The 20,594-nt window shown below is 32.3% G+C and overlaps 2 protein-coding genes across 3 annotated transcripts; one reads left to right on the forward strand and one right to left on the reverse strand.

Annotated features, from left to right (window-relative positions):
• Positions 1 to 308: 308 nt before the first annotated feature.
• LOC145585767 (GDSL esterase/lipase At4g01130-like) lies at positions 309 to 3,167 on the reverse strand. The gene is made up of 5 exons (XM_081642483.1): positions 2,772 to 3,167; positions 2,366 to 2,587; positions 1,984 to 2,141; positions 1,536 to 1,806; positions 309 to 772 (listed from the first exon to the last, which is right to left on the reverse strand). The coding sequence occupies exons 1-5, from the start codon at positions 3,004 to 3,006 to the stop codon at positions 504 to 506; spliced, it is 1,155 nt and encodes a 384-aa protein (XP_081498609.1). The 5' UTR covers positions 3,007 to 3,167; the 3' UTR covers positions 309 to 503.
• Positions 3,168 to 13,257: 10,090 nt separating this feature from the next.
• LOC145585768 (common plant regulatory factor 1-like) lies at positions 13,258 to 18,248 on the forward strand. Of its 2 annotated transcripts, none has more exons than XM_081642485.1 (13): positions 13,258 to 13,497; positions 15,001 to 15,088; positions 15,316 to 15,360; positions 15,493 to 15,588; positions 15,700 to 15,783; positions 15,938 to 15,991; positions 16,081 to 16,241; positions 16,359 to 16,407; positions 16,507 to 16,558; positions 16,738 to 16,988; positions 17,148 to 17,225; positions 17,333 to 17,458; positions 17,552 to 18,248. In XM_081642485.1, exons 2-13 carry the CDS (start codon positions 15,029 to 15,031, stop codon positions 17,786 to 17,788), a joined length of 1,293 nt encoding a protein of 430 aa, XP_081498611.1. In that variant the 5' UTR covers positions 13,258 to 13,497; positions 15,001 to 15,028; the 3' UTR covers positions 17,789 to 18,248. The 2 variants fall into 2 exon arrangements, with proteins under 2 accessions (XP_081498611.1, XP_081498610.1); XM_081642484.1 differs by having other exon boundaries at positions 13,259 to 13,497; positions 14,974 to 15,088.
• Positions 18,249 to 20,594: the final 2,346 nt, after the last annotated feature.

Raw genomic sequence — 20,594 nt, forward strand, 5'->3', positions numbered from 1 at the left:
AATTTTGCCTAAACTTGCTGATTACTGTTATACTTGGCTTGTGAAATTCCTTTGATCTTCTTGCATTATGAAAAGAGATTAGATTCTTTAACAATCCATCATTCATTATGTTCATGATAAGTATATTAATCGAACCAAAACCGGCAGCTTAATTAGCAAAAACAAAAATAATCAGTTTGGTAGAATACACCCATCATTTACAGCATATGCACCAAAGAAGTTATCTGGAAATTTCAAAAGGAGACAAGCATATTATTGTCCACTTAGTCTATGATTTTGAATAATTATGGTGAAATAAACTAGTCATGTTGACAATAAATATTTAAATCCATCAACAACTTTCAAGGACAAATCTTGGAAAGATTATTTGTACTACACAAATTCATCATTATTGCTAATTCAATTTGATGCTATTTATAATAATGCACCAATTTATCTGGCCAGACATAACTAGTACTACTACTAATACTAATCTAAGAAACGGCCAGTTTAGCTCATGCAATTTATCCAATAGGGTGGAGGTCACAAACGCGATTTAGAGGGAAAGGAGGATCGAATATAGAGCCATTAAGAATAGATAAGGTGACAAGCTTATTCGCGACTTCAGTAGCATGTATGCCATCCCAGCTTACGTACTTGCAAGGATCTTCACAAGCTGTTGCTGTTAATGTGCTTCCATTTATGAGTTTGGTGTTCCCACAAAATACCTGAGGATTGAAATTGTAAGGTCCACCCCCTTGACCACAACATGCTTTAGTTCCATACTTCAGGCCTGTTACACATGACAATTATAGGAAATTATTGTCATAATTAAAAGAAGATTAATAATTTATTTATTTAATTAACCAAAGTTCAAAGTAAAAAAGAAAAAGAAAAGCTCCTTTTTTTATCTCAAGGTAGGGTTATCTACAAAGTAGTTTGATTTAAGAATAGTTGTTTGCTTAATAATGTGATTATAATGATTAAACATTTACAAGCATTTCTTAGAAAGTGATATTAATATACAGAGTATCAGTCAATTTGTAAAGTAGTTACATCAAGGTGAACTAGGTGAAAGTTAGATTATTAGCTAGTTTACTTGGTAAAGTCTGTCTTAGAAGCCATACCTTAGAGATCAAACCCTGTCTATAACATCATATATATCCTAAATGATTGATCAATATTGTTTGATTCTTAAAAAAGACAGGTGATTATATATTTGGTAGTTATGAAGTCATGCTCATGATTGAGATCAACAAGATTAATGCCATTTTAGCTGATGCAAGCTTACTTTATTCCCATGAACTTATCATAGGTTATATTCCTCAATAATTAATTATACACTGATCATTGCTAGCTGCCTTAATCATCATAATTCATAATCTAACTCATTATCTACTTAGCCATCATAATATGACTTGTCATGACACCTAATCATAATATATAGAGTAATGACTTAATTAATCATTTTAATCCATAATCTCTCTAATCACTTTTTGAGTTAAGTTGGAAATAATTAAGTCATAATAACTTAACATAGCATAATTGAGTAATACCATAAGTTGTAGGGTGCTGGAAGAGGTCAAGCAATACAGAGTGAGTATCCACATAGATAATGGAAGCATTACGGAGAACTCCTCTGGTTTGTTGGATTGCATTCTTGAGCATGTCATTGTAATCTTTCACTGCATTGTTGTAGGAGATCATGCAACCGAATTCGTCGATATCCGAGCTTTTGTGTGGGAGCTCCACCAAGAATGCAGGGTAACAACCTATTGGTGCTAGATTAAGCACCCAAAATGTTCTTCCTCCTATACCATATAGTTCCTGAAATTTCATTTCATAATTTCATATACTTCAGAATTGAATTAAATCTCAAATAAGTAGTAATTGGGCTTTGTACTTGGGCCTAAGTCCTGATAATTGAGCATGATGCTATGGCCCAATTACAAATTGCTGTAAATGGGCCTTAAAACCCAAAAAAAGATTAGATAATGGGCTGACCTTGATGGTATAAGCAATCTGAGAAATTACTTGAGGTAAAAACTGCTTCACTCCACCAATACCAAGGTTTGCTAAATTTCCAGTGAAGTCATTTTGGCCGATATAGAATGTGTAGACTGCTTTGCTAAATATGCTTTTTGAAGGAAGAGGTGTTGATACTAGCAGAAAAGTTTTAATTAGCACTCAATATAACATATGACACGTGAAATTCTACTAATACATTAATATCAAATGTTGTTACTCCCTTTGTTCCTTTAAACTTCTTACATTATTCGTAGTACATATTTAAGTGATACTACGATTATTTTTAGAGTACAGTTGTTATATTGGGAAAAAGAAATATAATGAGTCATGAGAAAGTGTCAAATAATAATATTCCTACCATTAGTGGAAGAAGAGTGGGAAATTTCAAGAACTCTGGATTGTAACTCCTTCATTTGGTTGAGTTGAATAGCCAAAGAGAAAGGGCTGACACCGGTGACAAACAAGGAAGTGTTTGGCAGCCTTACTGTAGAGGCCGCTGTTGCAAAGTTTGCTCCATGTCTGTAATCAGCTCCAATTGACTTCAAGTACGGGCTTACAAATGGTATCCCGATAGCTTGTGCTGAAAAAAAAAAAAAAAAAATACATACAGAGAACATGTTTATTATACACTCGGATGTACCTAAAAATAGTTACACTCACACCTTAAGCTTTAGATTTCTCATATACCTTTTACAACATGAAGTCCCTAAATTTAAGTCTACATTTTAATAATTTGTATATTAAAACAAATCTAGTGAACTTACCTAAGAAGTCAACAATGACCCTTCCATTAGAAGCTCTACCAACAGGTTTCTTGAAAAAAGTCATCCCAGACGGCCCTCTTTGAGATGGAAATGCAGCAAAGAAACCTCCAGTATCGGTATTCGAATCCCCAAAGTTAAATATTCCCTCTATATCACACTTACCTTCACAAAAACCGGCCCTCAACACCGCCACCACAACCACTACCACCACCACAACCACCAACACGCGACCCATTATCGTGCCTAAAACAGACCAAAGACTAATGTTATGTGACAAAGAACCAACTATATCTAGGGCTTTAACAAATTTATGTTACCCATAGGAAAATAATGATGGTAAGGACCATAGAAGCACTTCTAAATATATGCATGCTTTGTGATCAATTGAAATTTTGATACTATTTCTGCTAGCATGCCTGCAATTTATTTTTTCTTTATTATCTTATGTAACTTTAAATCTGTGGACCACCACAAAAACATACTGGTAGTTTGGTACCATGAATTTTGGTCTCGTGGTGGATGATAATTGATAGGTGAATGGTAATCTTGGACATGTTTTTGAGTTTACCTCGATCTAGATTTTTTCTCCGAGTTTATGGATCCTAAACTCTTGGATTTTATGCATCATTCAAGTTGCATTGCCAATCATCTCAATTTCAAAAATTTAATCATCATGAGCTTATAAATGCTTGTGTTCTCTCCGTCTGAAATTAATAGCTGTTAATACAATTATAAATTGTTCAAAAATGATTGATACATGTCTTAAACAACAATAGTTTAATTTATGCTCGTTATTGAAAATATATCCTTACTCTGATTAGCGAAGATTGAGATTATAAAAGTAACAAATTATTCTAATTGGTCTATGCGTACAAATCCATTTTGAATAACGTGATAAAGTATTGATGTCTATGCAATATTGCAATTCATACAAATTTGGAGGGGTTGTTTTAAGAGTTTTACAAAAATAAAAAGGTTAAGTAAGAATTAGGAATAGGAACTAAAAATTTATTCTCTCTTTGATGACCTAACTTTGTGCTTAATTTCTAAAAATAGTACTTTTAGAAGGCCTAACTTTGTGCTTAATTACTAATATTGTAAATTTGTAATAGTTGGGCTTGGGCCCAACATTAATTAATATTTCGATCTACTAGATCTTGTCTATAACTTTATAATATCTAGCCACTTGTGATGGATGATTGGATGACCGATGAGTGTTTACGAGACTACCATAGTGTGTCGTCTTTCACCGCAAATTATTTTATGAGCTTCATAATAACACATTAAAGCAATGCTCTCGTACATGTGACATCATGCCAACACAAGATATGAACCATTTAGCAAGACCACAAAGTTTTGTTTCCATGACTTTTTTAGTTTTTACCGAGCATATAATTGGTTTTGCGACAAAAATTGTTTGTTGGTTAAGTTTTTTCAGATCTTTCTCAATTGAACAAAGTAATTCCTCCGTTTCTATATAATTTTCGTATTTTTATATAAAAATATCATAAAATTACTCTCTTTGTTTTTATTTAAGTGTTCAAAATTGTCTTTTGCACCATTTACATGCAACACATTGACAATATTTGTGCATTATATATAAGAGTAAACTTGTTAAAATCGTCTTAATAATTTTCAAAATAAAATTTTTACAATTTATACTCCATCTGTATTTATTTAAGTGTCCTACTTTGCCTTTGACAACTTTCACATGCACACGTATAACCAATGTTTTTGTTTTACACTTAAAACTAAATAGAATCATATTAAGAATCGTCTTAATGCATAGTTTTCAAATATCAACTTTTTATAATTAATACTTATGAATAATTAAAATATTATTAGATATCTAATGATAGGAGCATCTCGGGGTAGCCTCCATCGAGATTCTATTGCCAGTTTCGCTCTTGAAGCTTATCTTCTTAGCAGCTATTCCGGTTAGTTAGTCAAAATTATGCATTGACAAATTATCGGTTAAAATGTTATACATAACTAAAAATAGGGAGAGTACACATTAATCATTAATACTCTGTATATCCGTAGTCGAACTTCAACATTGACAAATATGCCGATTAAAATGAGGAATGTAAAAAAAAATGTACAAGCGTAATAGATAAAAGAGTAATTATATTGTTTTCTTATTAGTAAGTACTATAAGACTATATTGTCCCTCAAATTGTCCTTTCATGACCCTACTCCCTTCTCTCTCCACAATCTTTTTTTTCTTTTTTTTTTTACACATCTCTCTACAATCTTAGAAGGGTATATAGTGTCACGTTTTTAATGTTCTCTTTCCTTTTTCTTATAGAATGTGCTAGTTAGAATTGATGCAATTACATGCAGTCCACTTTCAAAATAATTGACATACTTTGATCTTCCAATCATTTTAGCATTAACATATTATCATAAATAAGAAGAGACCACCATTATAAAAATATATTTACCTCACATAAACTCACTAACTTTAGTTTTCATTAAATAACTATTTTATGATCTTCATTCATTATAGTCTTAAACTAAGGGTCTGTTCTGATTGACTGAATTGAGCTGAACTAAACTGAGTTTATTGAAGCTGAAGTGAACTGAATATTTTATAAGACAAGGAAATTAAGATCAGAACTAAACTGAACTTATTAAAACTGAACTGAAAATAAGCTGAAGAGAACAGGCCCTAAGTACATGCTAAAGATAAGATGTCAATTTTAAAATAAATAAATAAAATATTAGAGGTAAGTAAAAAAGAAAAAAAAAAAAAAAAAAAAAAAAAAAAAAAAAAAAAAACCAATCGGGTTCTGCCAGGCCTTGACATAATACTTCGTGTTCAAACCCGCAAAAAAAATAATGGGTTTGTGTCAATTTTCTAATCGTGTCGGCCGTGTCAATTTTGATCACCTATAAAAATATGGGTTTCATGGCCATGTTTAACATATTGTAAGAAGCCTATCTAATGGGCCAATAGACATGCATGCAGTTCTATACTTCTTTCAATTAGGGGTATAAGTATAAATACGCTAAAAGTTAAGGACAATTGTGTAAAATAGGTTTGAATATTCAACCGTGTAGAAATTCTAACAAAAAAAAAATGAAGAAGATTCCCCAATATGCAGATCTGTGAGATCTGATGAGAAAAAATAACACCCCTTGCTTTTCAAAATGCTTAGGGTCCACGTCATACTGGGCCCCATAATTAGTTGCGTGTAAGACCCTGCATCTGCATCACACGTCACCCTGTCTGTTTGAACCGCCGCGTCTTTTATTACTTTTTTATTTAAAGCTGCTACGTTAGCTAACCAATTTCGCATTTTTGGCCTTTCTTTTTCTTTTTGCGGGTAAATTTTAAATTTAAATTGCTGGGTTAATCCGTAATCAAATTTACTTACTGTAAATGTAGAGTACGGTAAGGAATATAACATACTTCGTATTAACAATTTAACTACTCTCCAATTCTTGTTTGTGTTTTTTCACAGTATTTAATTAAAAATGAAAGGAAAAAGTGAATGAATTACATAAATAAAAGTAAAAAGTATATTTATAGACAAAAGTTAGAGAGATAAAGTGAAAAATAAATACAAGGCATGTGCAAAATTCATGGGTAATTTAGAAAGTGCGATGAATAAATTTTAAAAAAATGAGGATATAATGATCTTTATATACCATCTAAAAATAGAAATAGGAATAATATTTTAGATCTTCAAAATAGAAAAACAGAAACTATTTTATGGGACGGAGAGAGTAGAATATAATGACAACAATAACGAAGAAAAACTCTAAAAATGTGTGTCAATTATGATTACATAATCTACATCCATTTAAAACGTTGATATGTAGCAAATATTTATTGAAATATCTGTATAAATTGTAATAACTTTAGTTTTAAGAGTTGATATGTCACGGAGTAGTATTGTACGGTTCATTTACTGTGCATTGGTTTTGGCTCTTGCTACATATGATATTGAAAAGGTAAAAACTATGAACTATTGACTTAATTTGTCTATGCAAATATGCAATACCTCGAAATAGTTATATATACTTAGGCGTTGTTTGATTGAACAAAAAAATGAGGGAATTGAAAAATTATGGAAATTTAGAAATTTGGGATTTGTTTGGTTGGCTATAAAAAATGAAATATGTAGGAATTGCAAATTCATGAGAATTTTCAATTCCTACAAAATGTGGGAAATAGATTACCAAGACCCTTTGGTAACTCGAAATTTCCATGAATTCAAATTTCCTTTATAGCAACCAAACAAATTTATGCAATTTCTATAAAATTGAATGTGGGAATTTATTTCCAATGAAATGCAATTGTCTATGGGAAATAAAATCCCATATCAACCAAACAACACCTTATTTTATTTGGTTTTTTTTTTCATGAAAATGGTCATGTTTTTTTTTTTTAACAGAAAATGGTCATGATGTTTATCTTATATAGTTGTTGGCTTTTAACAACTAAAATATAGTTCACTAAACAAAACTAATCTTTACTAAAAAAAAAAAACGAAGGAAGTACAATATAAGCCTACAAGCAATTGATATTTAAATTTTCCAACAAATTAAAACAAATGTTTAACATCTCACAAACAAAAATGCAAGAGATTGTTATATACACCCGAGTGTACCGGATACTTATAGATATTTTGTACTTATTTTGATGATTGTTTTTTCATTTAATCATTAAATAAAAAGTAAAAACTAACCTTAAATTAATTAGGTATACAATATACCCAAATGCATATAACAAATTCTACCAATATTATTTTATTGCAAATAAAAGTTAACAGAAATGCTACATAGTAAAATCAAAAATCAAAAAGGCCTAAAATAGAATTAAGTACAATGTAATGGACAGACGTGGCGTGCTGCACTCCCGTCCGATGAAAGTGGTGATTGGTAGGAGTTTGAAACATGCGTCAGAAGTGGGCCTATTCTAAGCTCAATTGGTATTATGATGATGATGACGCATTTTTAATACACTGGTGGGTCACCACACCATTTACGTTACACGTGGGACAACAGACCGCATGACGCGGCATTTTCTCAGACCTTTATCTTTAGCTCAATCACCGGTCTAGATTTTCCGACTTCACTCTTTAATCTTTATTGTATTTTTATTATTCCACCATTGTACGTATTATGGATACGTGTCAACCGTCCGATCTGGCATCCAGTATAATCTGCAAATACTGGAACAACACTCCGTAACGTTGACTAGATACCCTTAACAGTTTTATCCGAATAGTACTATTTCGTCTTACTCCGTATATTATGCAATTTTAAGGATTTGTTCATAATTATTGAATTGAAATAAACTGAATTGATTGAAACTGAACTAAACTAAAACGAGTTAAAATGAATATATTATAAGAGAAGAAAATTAAAAGCTGAATTGAAGTTAACTGAACTGAAATTAAGTTGAAATGAACAACCCCTAAAACTTGCTTTGACCAACAATATTTTTTATCATACCATTTCTAAAAATAATACTCCGTAATACGGAGTATAAAGTTATACATAGAGGCATATTCGACAATATCTCACTTTTTTAACAAATAATTTTATTTAATAATGAGGATTTATTATTAGTGTTTTTAAAGTTTAACCATAAAAACAGAAAATATAGAATGCAAAGAGTATCATTTTTAGAATTCCTTTCTGTTCTTTTTGTTCTTGTTATCTGTAGAACTTTAAATAAGATGATTCTTATTAAGTTTTAATTAGATCTAATAAAATTTATTAGTTTTTGAGTAAGTAACGCTTAAAAAGAATAAGGCAAGTATGGATAATGGCAGAAGTATTAAGTACGGCAAGATCATGTAATTTATGGTATGAATATGATTTAACATCAAGTCATTTTTAAAGTAAAAAGACAACAAATATGAAGTGTTAATGTTTTCATGGACAAATAATATTTTACTTGTTTGTGCCAATGAATCTAAATATCCTCAACAAATTATATTAACTATAAATCTTAATTGAACACATTTGTTCTTCATCATTTGAATTGTATCAAACCAAGTTTTCAATTGATTTGGATATAATTTTAGACTAATATACAACTCTAATTACCGTGATCCATCAAAATTATACCACGTTCGTTGTTACTTCTCATTATATTCTTCAATAGGACACAATTTTTTGGGGTACGAGCCTAAGAGGCTAAGAGGGGTACAAACCTAGTATAATTATCCATCCGTCCGTTAATTAAATGCCTACTTTTTTTTTTGAGATTTCAAAATTAGATGTTTATTTCCATTTTAAAAATGTATTTTTTGACAATATTTCCTCTTTTTGATGAATTGTCATCAATTTTCTTTTATATATTTGTACTTTTGATATCATTTTCCAATACATTCTCTCTCTATCTTTTCAATAGTTACCAAGTACTTCGTACTTTTTTTCCTCTCTCTATCTTTCTCTAACCCCACACGTGTTTTGTACTTTCCAATCATAGATTTTAAGGAAACTCTAAGTTTTCTTAATTCCCGTATAATTTTAAAACTAAGCATTTAATTAAGGGATAGAGGGAGTAGTATTTAGTATGGCTTACACTCTAATTTTTCTCTCAGCCAATATTAATTACAAAATAATAGTAGAAAGAAGATCTTTTTTGGGTTGAAAATGGAAGTGGTGAAAGAAAGAAAAACTTTTGCAAGAATCAAAAAGCACCGTGATATTTTACCATCCTTTACTACTTGTCACATTCGTAAGGTTTCTAGGGCCTCTATTGCGGATGCTCATTCTCTAGCAGGAGCGGCTAGTCCTAGGGATTTACTTTGTTTTTCCTTTTAGTTTGTTTGTTTTTTTGGTGTTTCCTTTGTCAAAGAAACAAAACAAGCACCGTTAGCTTTGTAACCCTTAGCAAATAGAGGCAAGGAAAGCCGTTTGGTAAGCGGCCAATCCCGGATGTCAAAAGACCAATTCCAATATAGTTAAATCTTACCTTTTCTCATATACTTAATTAAAAATAGAAATAATTAAATTAAAATGAGCATTAATTACATCAATCAAAGCATTATTTTGGCATGTATTTTCAAATTAATATTACCTTAAGAAATATATTCTTTATTTTTAAATGTGTATCTATCGTTTTAGGGGCTTTAAGCCGTTTATTAGCGAGATCTTTTTTTTATTTATAAAACAATATTTTAACACGCTCTTCAAGAGAAAGATTACTCATATTATAGATAAACGAATAAATTAATTGAAATAATTTTTCATGAATAAGACAAAAGTGTTGTTGGTACAGTTTTAATTTTATGCTTTAATTCGTCCGTAAGTCTTTTCTACTCACTTTCTCAAAAACAAAACAGAGGAAGTGGAGTAATTAGCACCCTTCCAAAAAAAAAAAAAAAAAAAAAAGACAAAAATCCAAGTAAGCCACATGACATGGGTGCATGGGTGGACTTTGTTGCGTTGGCCCCTCAGCATCACCACCTTCCCACAAAAATCAAGAAGATGGACGCGTAGATCGAGTAAGAAGCCACCACGTGTACGGTGAACGTGGGTATCAAATTAACTAATACCACTTCTCAGATACCCAGACACCCCTTGCCCCACCATAACGCCAACTCATCTAACCCATACACCCACACCATAAGCTCATTTCATTTCATTTTAATTTTTTAAAATACGTCCTCTTCTCCAATATTGTAATCCATAACAATTAGACTTTTGCTCTATTCATCATTCTTATTTGACCATATAATATAATCTTGATCTTCATCAAAATATAATTACGTGCGATCTTGTTAGATTTGTCTCATAAAATACTTTCACCATATCAATTTTTTATAATTTTTACTCTTATATAATAATTATATTATATATATTTATCATATAAAATGTTCTTTGAGATGGGTAATTTCATCCTTCTTGCGATATTATTGGAACGGATGAAATACATACTACGGGACTGTTCTGATTTACTGAACTGAGCTGAACTTAATTGAACTGAATATTTTATGAGAGAAGGAAATTAGGAATTGAACTGAACTGAAAATAAGCTGAAGTGAACAGGATCGTATCCATTTCATATTACCTCCGTATTAAGAATAATACCCCAAATTACCAAAAACTAAAACCGAGGTAATATTTCATGTCTGTATAAGTTTTTTTTTTTTTTTTTTTTAAAAAAAAAAAAAACTTCTTACTAGGAAATTGAAAAATACAACTACTCTGTATTTAGTTATTCAGTATCCATTATTACTCCATATGTTTCATAATAATTGTAAGGCTTTGACCGAAATACAACACACCTTTAACCATTAATATATTTAATTATAATAAAAAGTATAATCAAAATAAGCATATAAATAATACAAAAGTCACAGTGTTGTGATCATTATGAAACAGATGGAGTACTTATTTTCTCATAAATCAGCTTTAACAACCACGTTAAGTTAGACTTAGTCAAAAAAGAATGTATAGGGTTCAATCTCCATTATGGACATTTGGATACATCCACTCCCAAAGTGTTTAATGACTTTAAATTCACTCTGTTAACCCGTGAGGAATTGACCCGTAAGAAATTCCAATAATCCAATAGAACCTTACTGAAAATTTAACCTAACATGCTTTTGGAGTTTTGTTATAAATATCCTTAAGAACCCCAACCTCTCAAACAAAAGACATGTAAGCTATTATCCTACTTTCGATGACCTTAGAAAAGCACTGCCTACAAGTTTAATTTTTGCAAAAGGCTAGCTATGATCACAATGTTTCTATCCATACTCTATTCTCCTTGTATCATAAGTATGCATCTGTTTCATGATTTTATCATGTCTCAAAAAAAAAAAAAAAAAAAAAAAAAGAGAGAGAGAGAGAAAAGAGTATACATCTATTTCACAATAAGTCTAGCTAGAAAGAAAAACTCAAATTAATAAAGTTTAGTGCCAATTAAATCTCAAATAAGTTAAGTTTACTGCCAACAAGCTAAAGAACTATCCAAAAATGAACTATCCAAATTTAGCTTTTTTCTTAAAAAATAAAATGAAAAAATTAGCGAGAATATTAGTAAACTAGGTTAGAACCCGTGCGATGCACGGTTTATATAAAATCCATTTCTAATTTGTACATTTTAATAATAAATAACTATTATACATATATATAAGAATTACGTATATTTTGTAATTTAAAATCTTTTATTTTCATCAAAATTATGACGTACTATCTGTTCGACGTCGTCTAATTCATAGTTCAATGTAAGAGGTTATTTATTAGTGTGCTATTTAAAATTGTTTTAATTTCCTGCGATAAATTGCTAGATTTTAGTTGTAAGGTGGAAGGTTCTAATATTTAAATTTCAAAAATGTTAAATAGAATAGCTCTACAAAAAAAAAAAAAAAAAAAAAAGATGACATCATCATTGCATTTAGGCGGTAATTTTTTTTATTAAGAGAGTGACACGTGAACCGTGGTGACGTTAGCATCTTCTGTTTTAGTAATAGTTCATAGAAGAGATCCATTTCCATCAAAGTTCAAAAAGCTTTGGGGAAATTGACTAATTATAATAACATTCGAGTTTACATTAGCGACCCATCTTGCAAAAAGATGTGCAAGTGTGCAATTACATTACCCGTTCTTCTAATTGAACACTTAAATGAGTTAAACACCATTACTTGGCGCGCGCATACACATATACTGTATATAAAAAATACTCAATTAATTTACATCACAAGTAGTGTATCCAAAATTATCTACTCCGTAATAGAATTTGAGTATTGAACCAACTATATTAGTGGGTTTGAATCAAGTTTGTCCTTAAACCCGTTTAATACCATTAGGTTGATATAACGCATTATATGAGACGTGACCTATAGTTTCTTTTATTACATCTATCAGGTTGAGGTTGGAAATTTACGAGTGAGACATGAAACAATAAAATATAACAACCTTTTAACATATTAGTAAAAGTATTTCGATAATTTGATAGTCGTAAAAGTGGGTGGATTTAATTATGAAGTTAATTAGTTAGATTTATTTTCCTTTGCGAGTTTGATAAATACCTTAGTTTGAGCGATTCGTTCTAAAATAAACAAAACAGGTAACAAAACCGTTCTATAAACGCGTCATCCAGTTGAGATTTATTTTCCTTGACAAGTGTCATCGAGTGGTATTAGCGAAAATTGATTCGTTTAATTAAACATGTACTACGTACAAAACAACACTACTAACTGAACCTGAAATTTATTTTATATATACGAGTGCAACGTACATCCAAACTAAACTAACTTAGTGTTAGTTTTTTTTATTTTTATTTGATAATTAAATGAAAATATAATCACCAAAATAAGAACAAAATACTTATAAGTATACGATACACCCGAATATATATAACAATCTCTCAAATAAACCGGACACCAAATTTCGAATATTAGGGTAAAAAAAATGTGAATACATAATAGTGACACATAGAATACGGCGTAACAAAATACGGAAGTAGCCCGTTACTGAGCCCACACCTACTAACACGTGTATAATGACGTGGAATGTTAGCTTGGCGCCTCCATAATCTCCCTCTCTCTCCTCCCTCAACTTCCCCATTCTTTCTTCTTCAGCTTTTCTCCTTTCTCTCTCTACTCTCTACTTTCTACTCTTCCTTTATATTTTCTCTCTCCTCCAAACTCGTCGTTTTAACAATGCTGTCAATTTAGCCAAACTTCAAGCGCTCAACAAAACAATCTCCTTCTTCATCACCATTTTAGATTTTTTATTCTTATATTCCAAGGTATGTTTTTCTTCTTCTTCTTCTTTTTTTTTTTTTTTAATTGATTTTTTATTTTCCAATTAAACAAACAAAATTCTGCTGCTTCTAATTTTAATTCGATTTTTGTTTTCGAAGTTTCCATTTCTGAATTCGATGATTTTTAGTGATTTAAATTAAACGACGTCGTATTTGTTGTTGATAGGTAGTTGAATTATGGATTAGCTAAATTCTTCTTACAATTGAATTGATACAACCTGCGCATAGTAGTGCAGTGTTTTTTTTAATTTATTTTTAAAAATTGTTTAATAACGAAGACAAAGTAGTGATGAGATGTGGAAAGAGAAGGGTAGTTTAGTCATTGTAACGTGGAGGTGTAACTGCCGTGTCATTCCTGCTTTTCAAGGGTCCATTACTTTTGTGTGTTCGTTCTGCTTCTAAATAGACAATTTTGCCCCTCTGATTGTATCCTATTTTCATTATTTTTCATCGTTGGTAAAAAAAATTAAAATTAAAACTCAAGCAATTCTGTATGCTATGATCCTAAATAATCAATATAAATCATGAATTAAATCAATTGTGATGTTAATATTAGGAATTGTTTGCATGCAGATCTAACCAATTTATGGTGACATCATGATCTGTTTATCGTTGTAAAAAAGAGAAAGGAATTTTAATGGTGGATTCTGTTTAAGATGGCTACCTTGTAAAGTTTTGATTTTTATTTTTCCAATTGGATGATTGTTACTTTGTTAGAGATATGAGATGTAATCAATATTGGAAAATAAATTCAGTGATAAAAAATACCAATAATGGAAAGTTCTATTTTTTTAAATATTAATTTGAATTTAACTGATTAAAATTGTTCCTTTTTAAGTACCTAAATTTTGAAGCTTGGTATTGGTATTAATTTTAATTACTACGGAAAATAGGGGAATATTGATTTTAGTCTAAGAAATGCAAATCATCAAGTTGATTGGATGATTGTAGCGTTTTTAGTAGTGGATTATTCCATGAATGAGAATCAAAATTTATGATGAAATTATAAGCTTTTTTTTGCTTTAGGACTTAATTTGATAATTTATGGTTTGATGTTTGATCGTAGATCGGAAGATGTTCTTTTCACCCTAAATTGACGTATCTGAACTTTGTTCTAATCGTAAATTGAACATGGGTAACCCTTTTCCTTGACATATTAGAAGAATGGAATTTACATCAAACTATTTATATGGAACGCTAGAGTACGTTTATCTTGAATTTAATTTCTGTTGAGGAGACGCTGAGTAAATGTTGTGATTTTGTCTATCATGTGTCTTAAAAGGATTTTATCCACACAAAATTGTGCGAGAAGTCATGATTTGAATATATCATCTTTGTTAACACTTTTGCTTTCGAGCTACTTTATTTGTTGGACGAGGAAAGGGGGTGACTGATGTTTGTTATTGCGAAATTTTTGCACTCATGGATCATCTTTAGTTCTAATTAATTGACTTGGTTCAGATAATCAGCTGCTGTGCCAAATATTAGGCTGGAAATTTGACTTTCGTGAGTGATCATGGGAAGCAGTGATGAAGGGAAGTCTTCCAAGCCAGAAAAATCATCTCCACCTGCAACTGTAAGATGAGAATTGATGGACCATAAATATTCTGATGAATCTTTCTTATATTTTTGTTTGTTTATTTATTTTTTTAATTTCTTGTTTTGAAAATATTCATAGAAGGATGTAGAAACTAGAAAGAATATTTTTGATGTGTTGCAAAAGTTGCAGTCAATTTGTCTGTCTTTAATTAACCGAAACTTGAGATTCATGTTTGTTTATTTGTCTATCTCGTGTTTTTACAGGAACAGAATAGTGTTCATATGTATCCTGATTGGGCAGCCATGCAGGTTAGTTCCTTCATAGATGAAAATTAAAGTCAATACCTAAACAAATATCCCGTATGCACATCTTGAATTATTCATGATCTCAAATTTATTTTAAAGTGAAACAGTTATTGATAATGTTCGATGATTCTATAGGCATATTATGGCCACAGAGTTGCTTTGCCACCATATTTCAACTCAGCTGTTGCGCCTGGACACCCACCTCCCCCATATATGTGGGGACCTCCACAGGTAATTTTCATCAGGATATGTAATGCATCTTATTCATCTAGGATAAATTCAGTTATCTGTAACTTTCGTATTTTTTTCTTCCTTATTGACCAGAATGTTCATATTTTTCAGCCTATGGTACCACCATATGGAGCACCTTATGCTGCAATTTATGCACCAGGAGGAGTCTATGCGCACCCAGCTGCAATCCCTCTAGTAATGGTTTTCTCCCCTTTAAAAAATAACATTGCTGGTTTAGCAAGTACTTTGTAACTGAAAGATCAGCCCAATATTCAAATTCTCATGTTGCTCCTCTAGCGTAGATGAAAAAGGCTTTAACAATGTTATCCTTGCCTTTTCCTGTGTGTAGGGTTCTCAGGCACATGGTCAAGGAGTTGTGACCCCTGCTGTGAGTGAACCATTGGTATGGAAATTTAAGTTTCAAAGATCTAATTCCAGTGTGGTGAAATGAAATGGCTCTGACAGCAACATGAATTTTTGTGAGTGATGCAGGTTGCTACTCCTTTGAGCATGGATACTCCTGCTAAATCATCTGAAAATGCTGACAAAAGTTTAATAAAAAAACTTAAGGGGTTTGACGGTCTTGCAATGTCAATTGGGAATGCCACTGCTGAGAAGACTGAGGGTGATGTTGAGAATAAACTTTCACAAAGGTACATTTACTGCTAATATTCTTGTTTGCATTGATGTAAATTCAGGAGTTTATTTGGGTATTATAACAAGGATATATTGGACTAATAACTAATATTTATATGTACAATGATTGACAGTGCTGAAACTGAGGGTTCCAGTAATGGAAGTGATGGAAACACGGAAGAAGTAAGGGGCCTAGCCACGTTCTATCTTGTGGTTATTCCTACTGTTTACTTGCATGAATTTCTGTGTTTGCTTGGATTCTGATTTTGTACACTTATGCAGGATGATAAAAAATATAACAGAAAGAGAAGCCGTGAAGGAACCCCGACTAGTGGTATGATATAGTCAAGTATTCCATTACCTTTTTAGCATTTATTTGTTTACAAACCAGAGTCAAAGAGTGTATCAGTTGGCATGTTAGGACGTGCAAGAGTGGCCTAGAAAGAGAGGAATAAAAGTATGATCTATTTTGATTTGAAACCTAACATCAATCTCTGAATATTGTAAAACCAGTTGAAGTTGAAAAAACCGAGACCAAGGCTGTTCTTCCTCCTGCTGATAAGGTGCTGGGAGTTCCTGTCACTCCTGCAAGTGCAGCACCAGGACAAGTAGTGGGAACTGTTGTTTCACCTGCTGTGGCCACCACATTGGAGCTGAGGAATCCCGGGGTCAGTGTGAAAGTGAGTTCACCTACTGTTTCTCCTAATGGAGTTGTGTCTTCTGAAGCTTGGTTACAGCCCTTACAGGCACAACAACCCGTTCAGGTAATTGCCCTTTTATCTGGTTGTTCTTTTTTGTTTTCCAAGCTCTCTTTGGGCAACAACCGAGTAATCAACCTGTTGGAGAGCATATCAGAGCAAATGCTTTGGGTCAAGAGTAGTCATTTATGTGCCCTGTAATATACATTTTCTTATTTTCTACAGAATGAGAGGGAGTTAAAGCGGGAGAGGAGAAAACAATCCAATCGAGAATCTGCGAGAAGATCAAGGTTAAGGAAACAGGTAATGTGATACTCCGTATATATGTTTGCTAGTTTTTGATAGAACCAATCGTGAGCATCTCTTGAAATAAACTTTGTTTTCTTATTGCCTTGCTTATTTTATTGCAGGCTGAGACTGAGGAACTTGCCAGAAGAGTTGAAACCCTCAATGCTGAAAACTTGGCTCTTAAGTCAGAAATCAATCAACTGGCGGAAAACTCTCAGAAACTCCGTCTTGAAAATGCTGCATTAACGGTATAATTAAATCATATCGACTACTCTTCTTCATCTCTTAATCCATCAAGTCATTGCATTGGTTCTTATAGGCATTGGTCATTGCATATGCAGGGTAAATTAAAAAATTTGCAATCTGCACAAGGAGAAGAGAATGACTTGGCTATTATTGATGCCAAACGTAACCCATCAGACAGCACTGAAAATTTATTATCAAGGGTCAATAATTCAGGCTCTGTTGGTAGAAGCTCAGATGAAGGTGCTGACATGTTTGGAAAAAGCACCAAGTCGGGTGCCAAGTTCCATCAACTACTGGATAACCGAAGGGCTGACGCTGTGGCAGCTGGCTGAGCTGCAGACAGATCGAGAAACCTGTTAGTCATAACGATACAGGATGATCATGTAATTTTGGCATCTAATTGAAAGCCCAAAATTACTGCTAACTATGTCTTAAGTTGGAGTTAGGCAGAAGATAGATATAATTTTCAAAACAAAATTTGTAATGTTAGCTGAAGGTTTTCTCAATGGCAGAACTGATGTGTTTTTAATTAGAATTCAGGGTGCCTAGATTTGACCATAAAAGAAATTGTATATTGAAGAGTTTTAGAGATTTAGAAGAGGGTTCCAGTTGGGTCGGATACTCGGCTGGACGCTTATACACCTATAGACCTGTGTTTGTTTATGTATAAGTTGAAATGTTGAATTACTTAGAGTGGTGTATCAACATTTTATCTTGGTTTAATTACATATTTTTCTTTTTTTTTTCGTCCAACAATTTTATACTACGTACCATATTTGTTTTCAGCTAAAGTAAAGTATGATTCTTGTTTATGAAGTGGCAGTATATTTATTTTTTCCAGCTACCTTGATTATGGCAGCAACATTCTGTTAGTAGGATGACCTCAGTTATTGCAGGATAACCAGAATATGAAACTAGATATATAATTTCTTATGTGTCGTGGGTTGTGCCAAAGTGGTGCCCTGGGATTGTCTAGGCTCAGCTCAGCTCAATAGCTACGTTGTTGTGCCACAATTTTCAAAGAGAGAGGCTGCTTGGTCCGTACCCATTTGACAATTGTGTTAAATCATGGTGCTTAAATACCTAGTCGAATTTTACTTATTTTGTCACGTCTTGTTGCGCTCCTTGCACAACCTAACGAGTACAATAACGTACCATACCTGTCCTGTTTTCATATTTTGACATGTTTTTTTCACGTTGAGTTGTGCGTGCCCTAAGCCGGCCTGGCTCAATGCGTTACTAATCAGGATTGCCAATCGACCCTCCTTTATGCACAAGAAAATAGCCTAGATAGGCTAGATTGAGGGTTTTGCAAGAATATAATTTGTATTAATTGTAAACAAAGCAAACCCATTATAAAACTCTTGGTTAGTTTTTTATACTAATTTGTAATGGGAGGAATCTTCAAAAGCTCTGAGAAGAACATCAGTTATACGACTTCTATAGCTTTATAAGCTTGTAATCTAAATATTTCTTGACTAAAAAAAAGCTTTTAATTGTATGTTAGGCTGTTAACACAAGTAGTATGTCCTGTCACCTGGGTTTGTTTACAGGACCATAATAAATAATTGGCAAACATACTACTAAATATATTTGACTAATCCAGAAAGTCTCACTTGATACACCTAAAATCTTGTTATTCTTGGTTAACCCCATTTCTCTGTCTCTATTTTGAGGAGAGACTTGACTCATTTGAGTCCTCAGTGTAGTCAGCTATATAGCCATGATATCTGTCTCGTAAGACACAATTTTAACCATCAATATCGTTCAACAATTTGTATAAAACGAGAGTACATATCATTATATTACATTATTACATACATAGTACAATCTTTTTTCCCACGTTAGACAGCGAACCAAGGAGGTAAGGGGGAAGGTTCTTGCTGTACCTGTAACAATAAAAGAATGAAATTAAGAAATTGGATTATCTAGTGAGGGCTTCATTCAGGGGAAAAACAACGAACATCTTAAATGTTTTGCAGTAATATAATCCATGTGCTATTTCTGAATTGATTACTTGCCAGCTTATTAGTTATTAGATTACAATTGGGTACCAAAACTTGAGTTACAAGCTGAAGACTCTCTTGGACTTCTTTTTCTATCAATTAGAGGCTGTTAAACTACGAACTAGCTAGTGGTACTTTACATAGTGTATGACAAAGTGTCAACGTTATATTAGATAATATAACGTTCATGATAAATGTGTTTCTCTTTGTCATGGGTACTATCAAAACGTATGTCATGTTTGCGTGTTTGTGTATATAAAAGGTAAGAGCTAGCGTACACAAGTGTGCACCTACCACTCGTTATCCTCACTCATTCATACTCCAGCCAGAGGTAAGGTGGTATATGGTGGATCATATTGTGGTAACAAGATAAGTTGCTTAATTAATGGATGGGTTGAGCCATTAAGGTACAATGGAGCACCTTTTCATATAAGTAACAACGGGGTAATTAACCATTGCTAAACACCAATGATATACGTATATTAAACGTACACAACTAAAATTAAAATACCAAAAGTTCGTGGCAGTCTTAATTCTAAGTTAAAATTATCCTTTAAGTAAAAAAAACTCTATTTTCTTTATAAAGTTAGTCCCGTACTCATCCACCAACTCGCTCCCACCCCTACCCCCCCCCCCCCCCTCCCCTCCCCACCCAAATGTATATACGGAGTACATTGGTAACTTTGAGGAATTAATCGAATTTCAATGAGCATGCATGCATGCATGGGCATGGGCCATATATGGCTTTGCTTCTTTGTTTAGCTAAATTAGCTGGTATATATCAGATTCTTCTATTTCCCAATGTTAACCCCTAGTTAAGCCTAATTTGTGTAATAAATTGATGCATTTTGAGATGCATATTATATGGTATTATATCAATATCACTAACAAAGTCAACCATATACCCAAAAAAAGCTACAAATACACTCAAAATGAAACCAAAACTTTATTAGTACACCATTAACCAAGCAGTTTTGATGCACCAACTGTAAACGTACATCTCAAGATGTGAACCATCCTCTCCACCTTCCTTAATTAAGCCATTACCCTCCTTATTAACTGGCTTTTTTAGGGTATAAATACCCTTTTAAGCATTAGTTAATAATCAACAAATACAACCTCCCGAAGAAAT

Source organism: Chenopodium album, chromosome 16 (genome assembly GCF_948465745.1).
Source record: "Chenopodium album chromosome 16, dcCheAlbu1.1, whole genome shotgun sequence".
NCBI classification, from domain to species: domain Eukaryota; kingdom Viridiplantae; phylum Streptophyta; class Magnoliopsida; order Caryophyllales; family Amaranthaceae; genus Chenopodium; species Chenopodium album.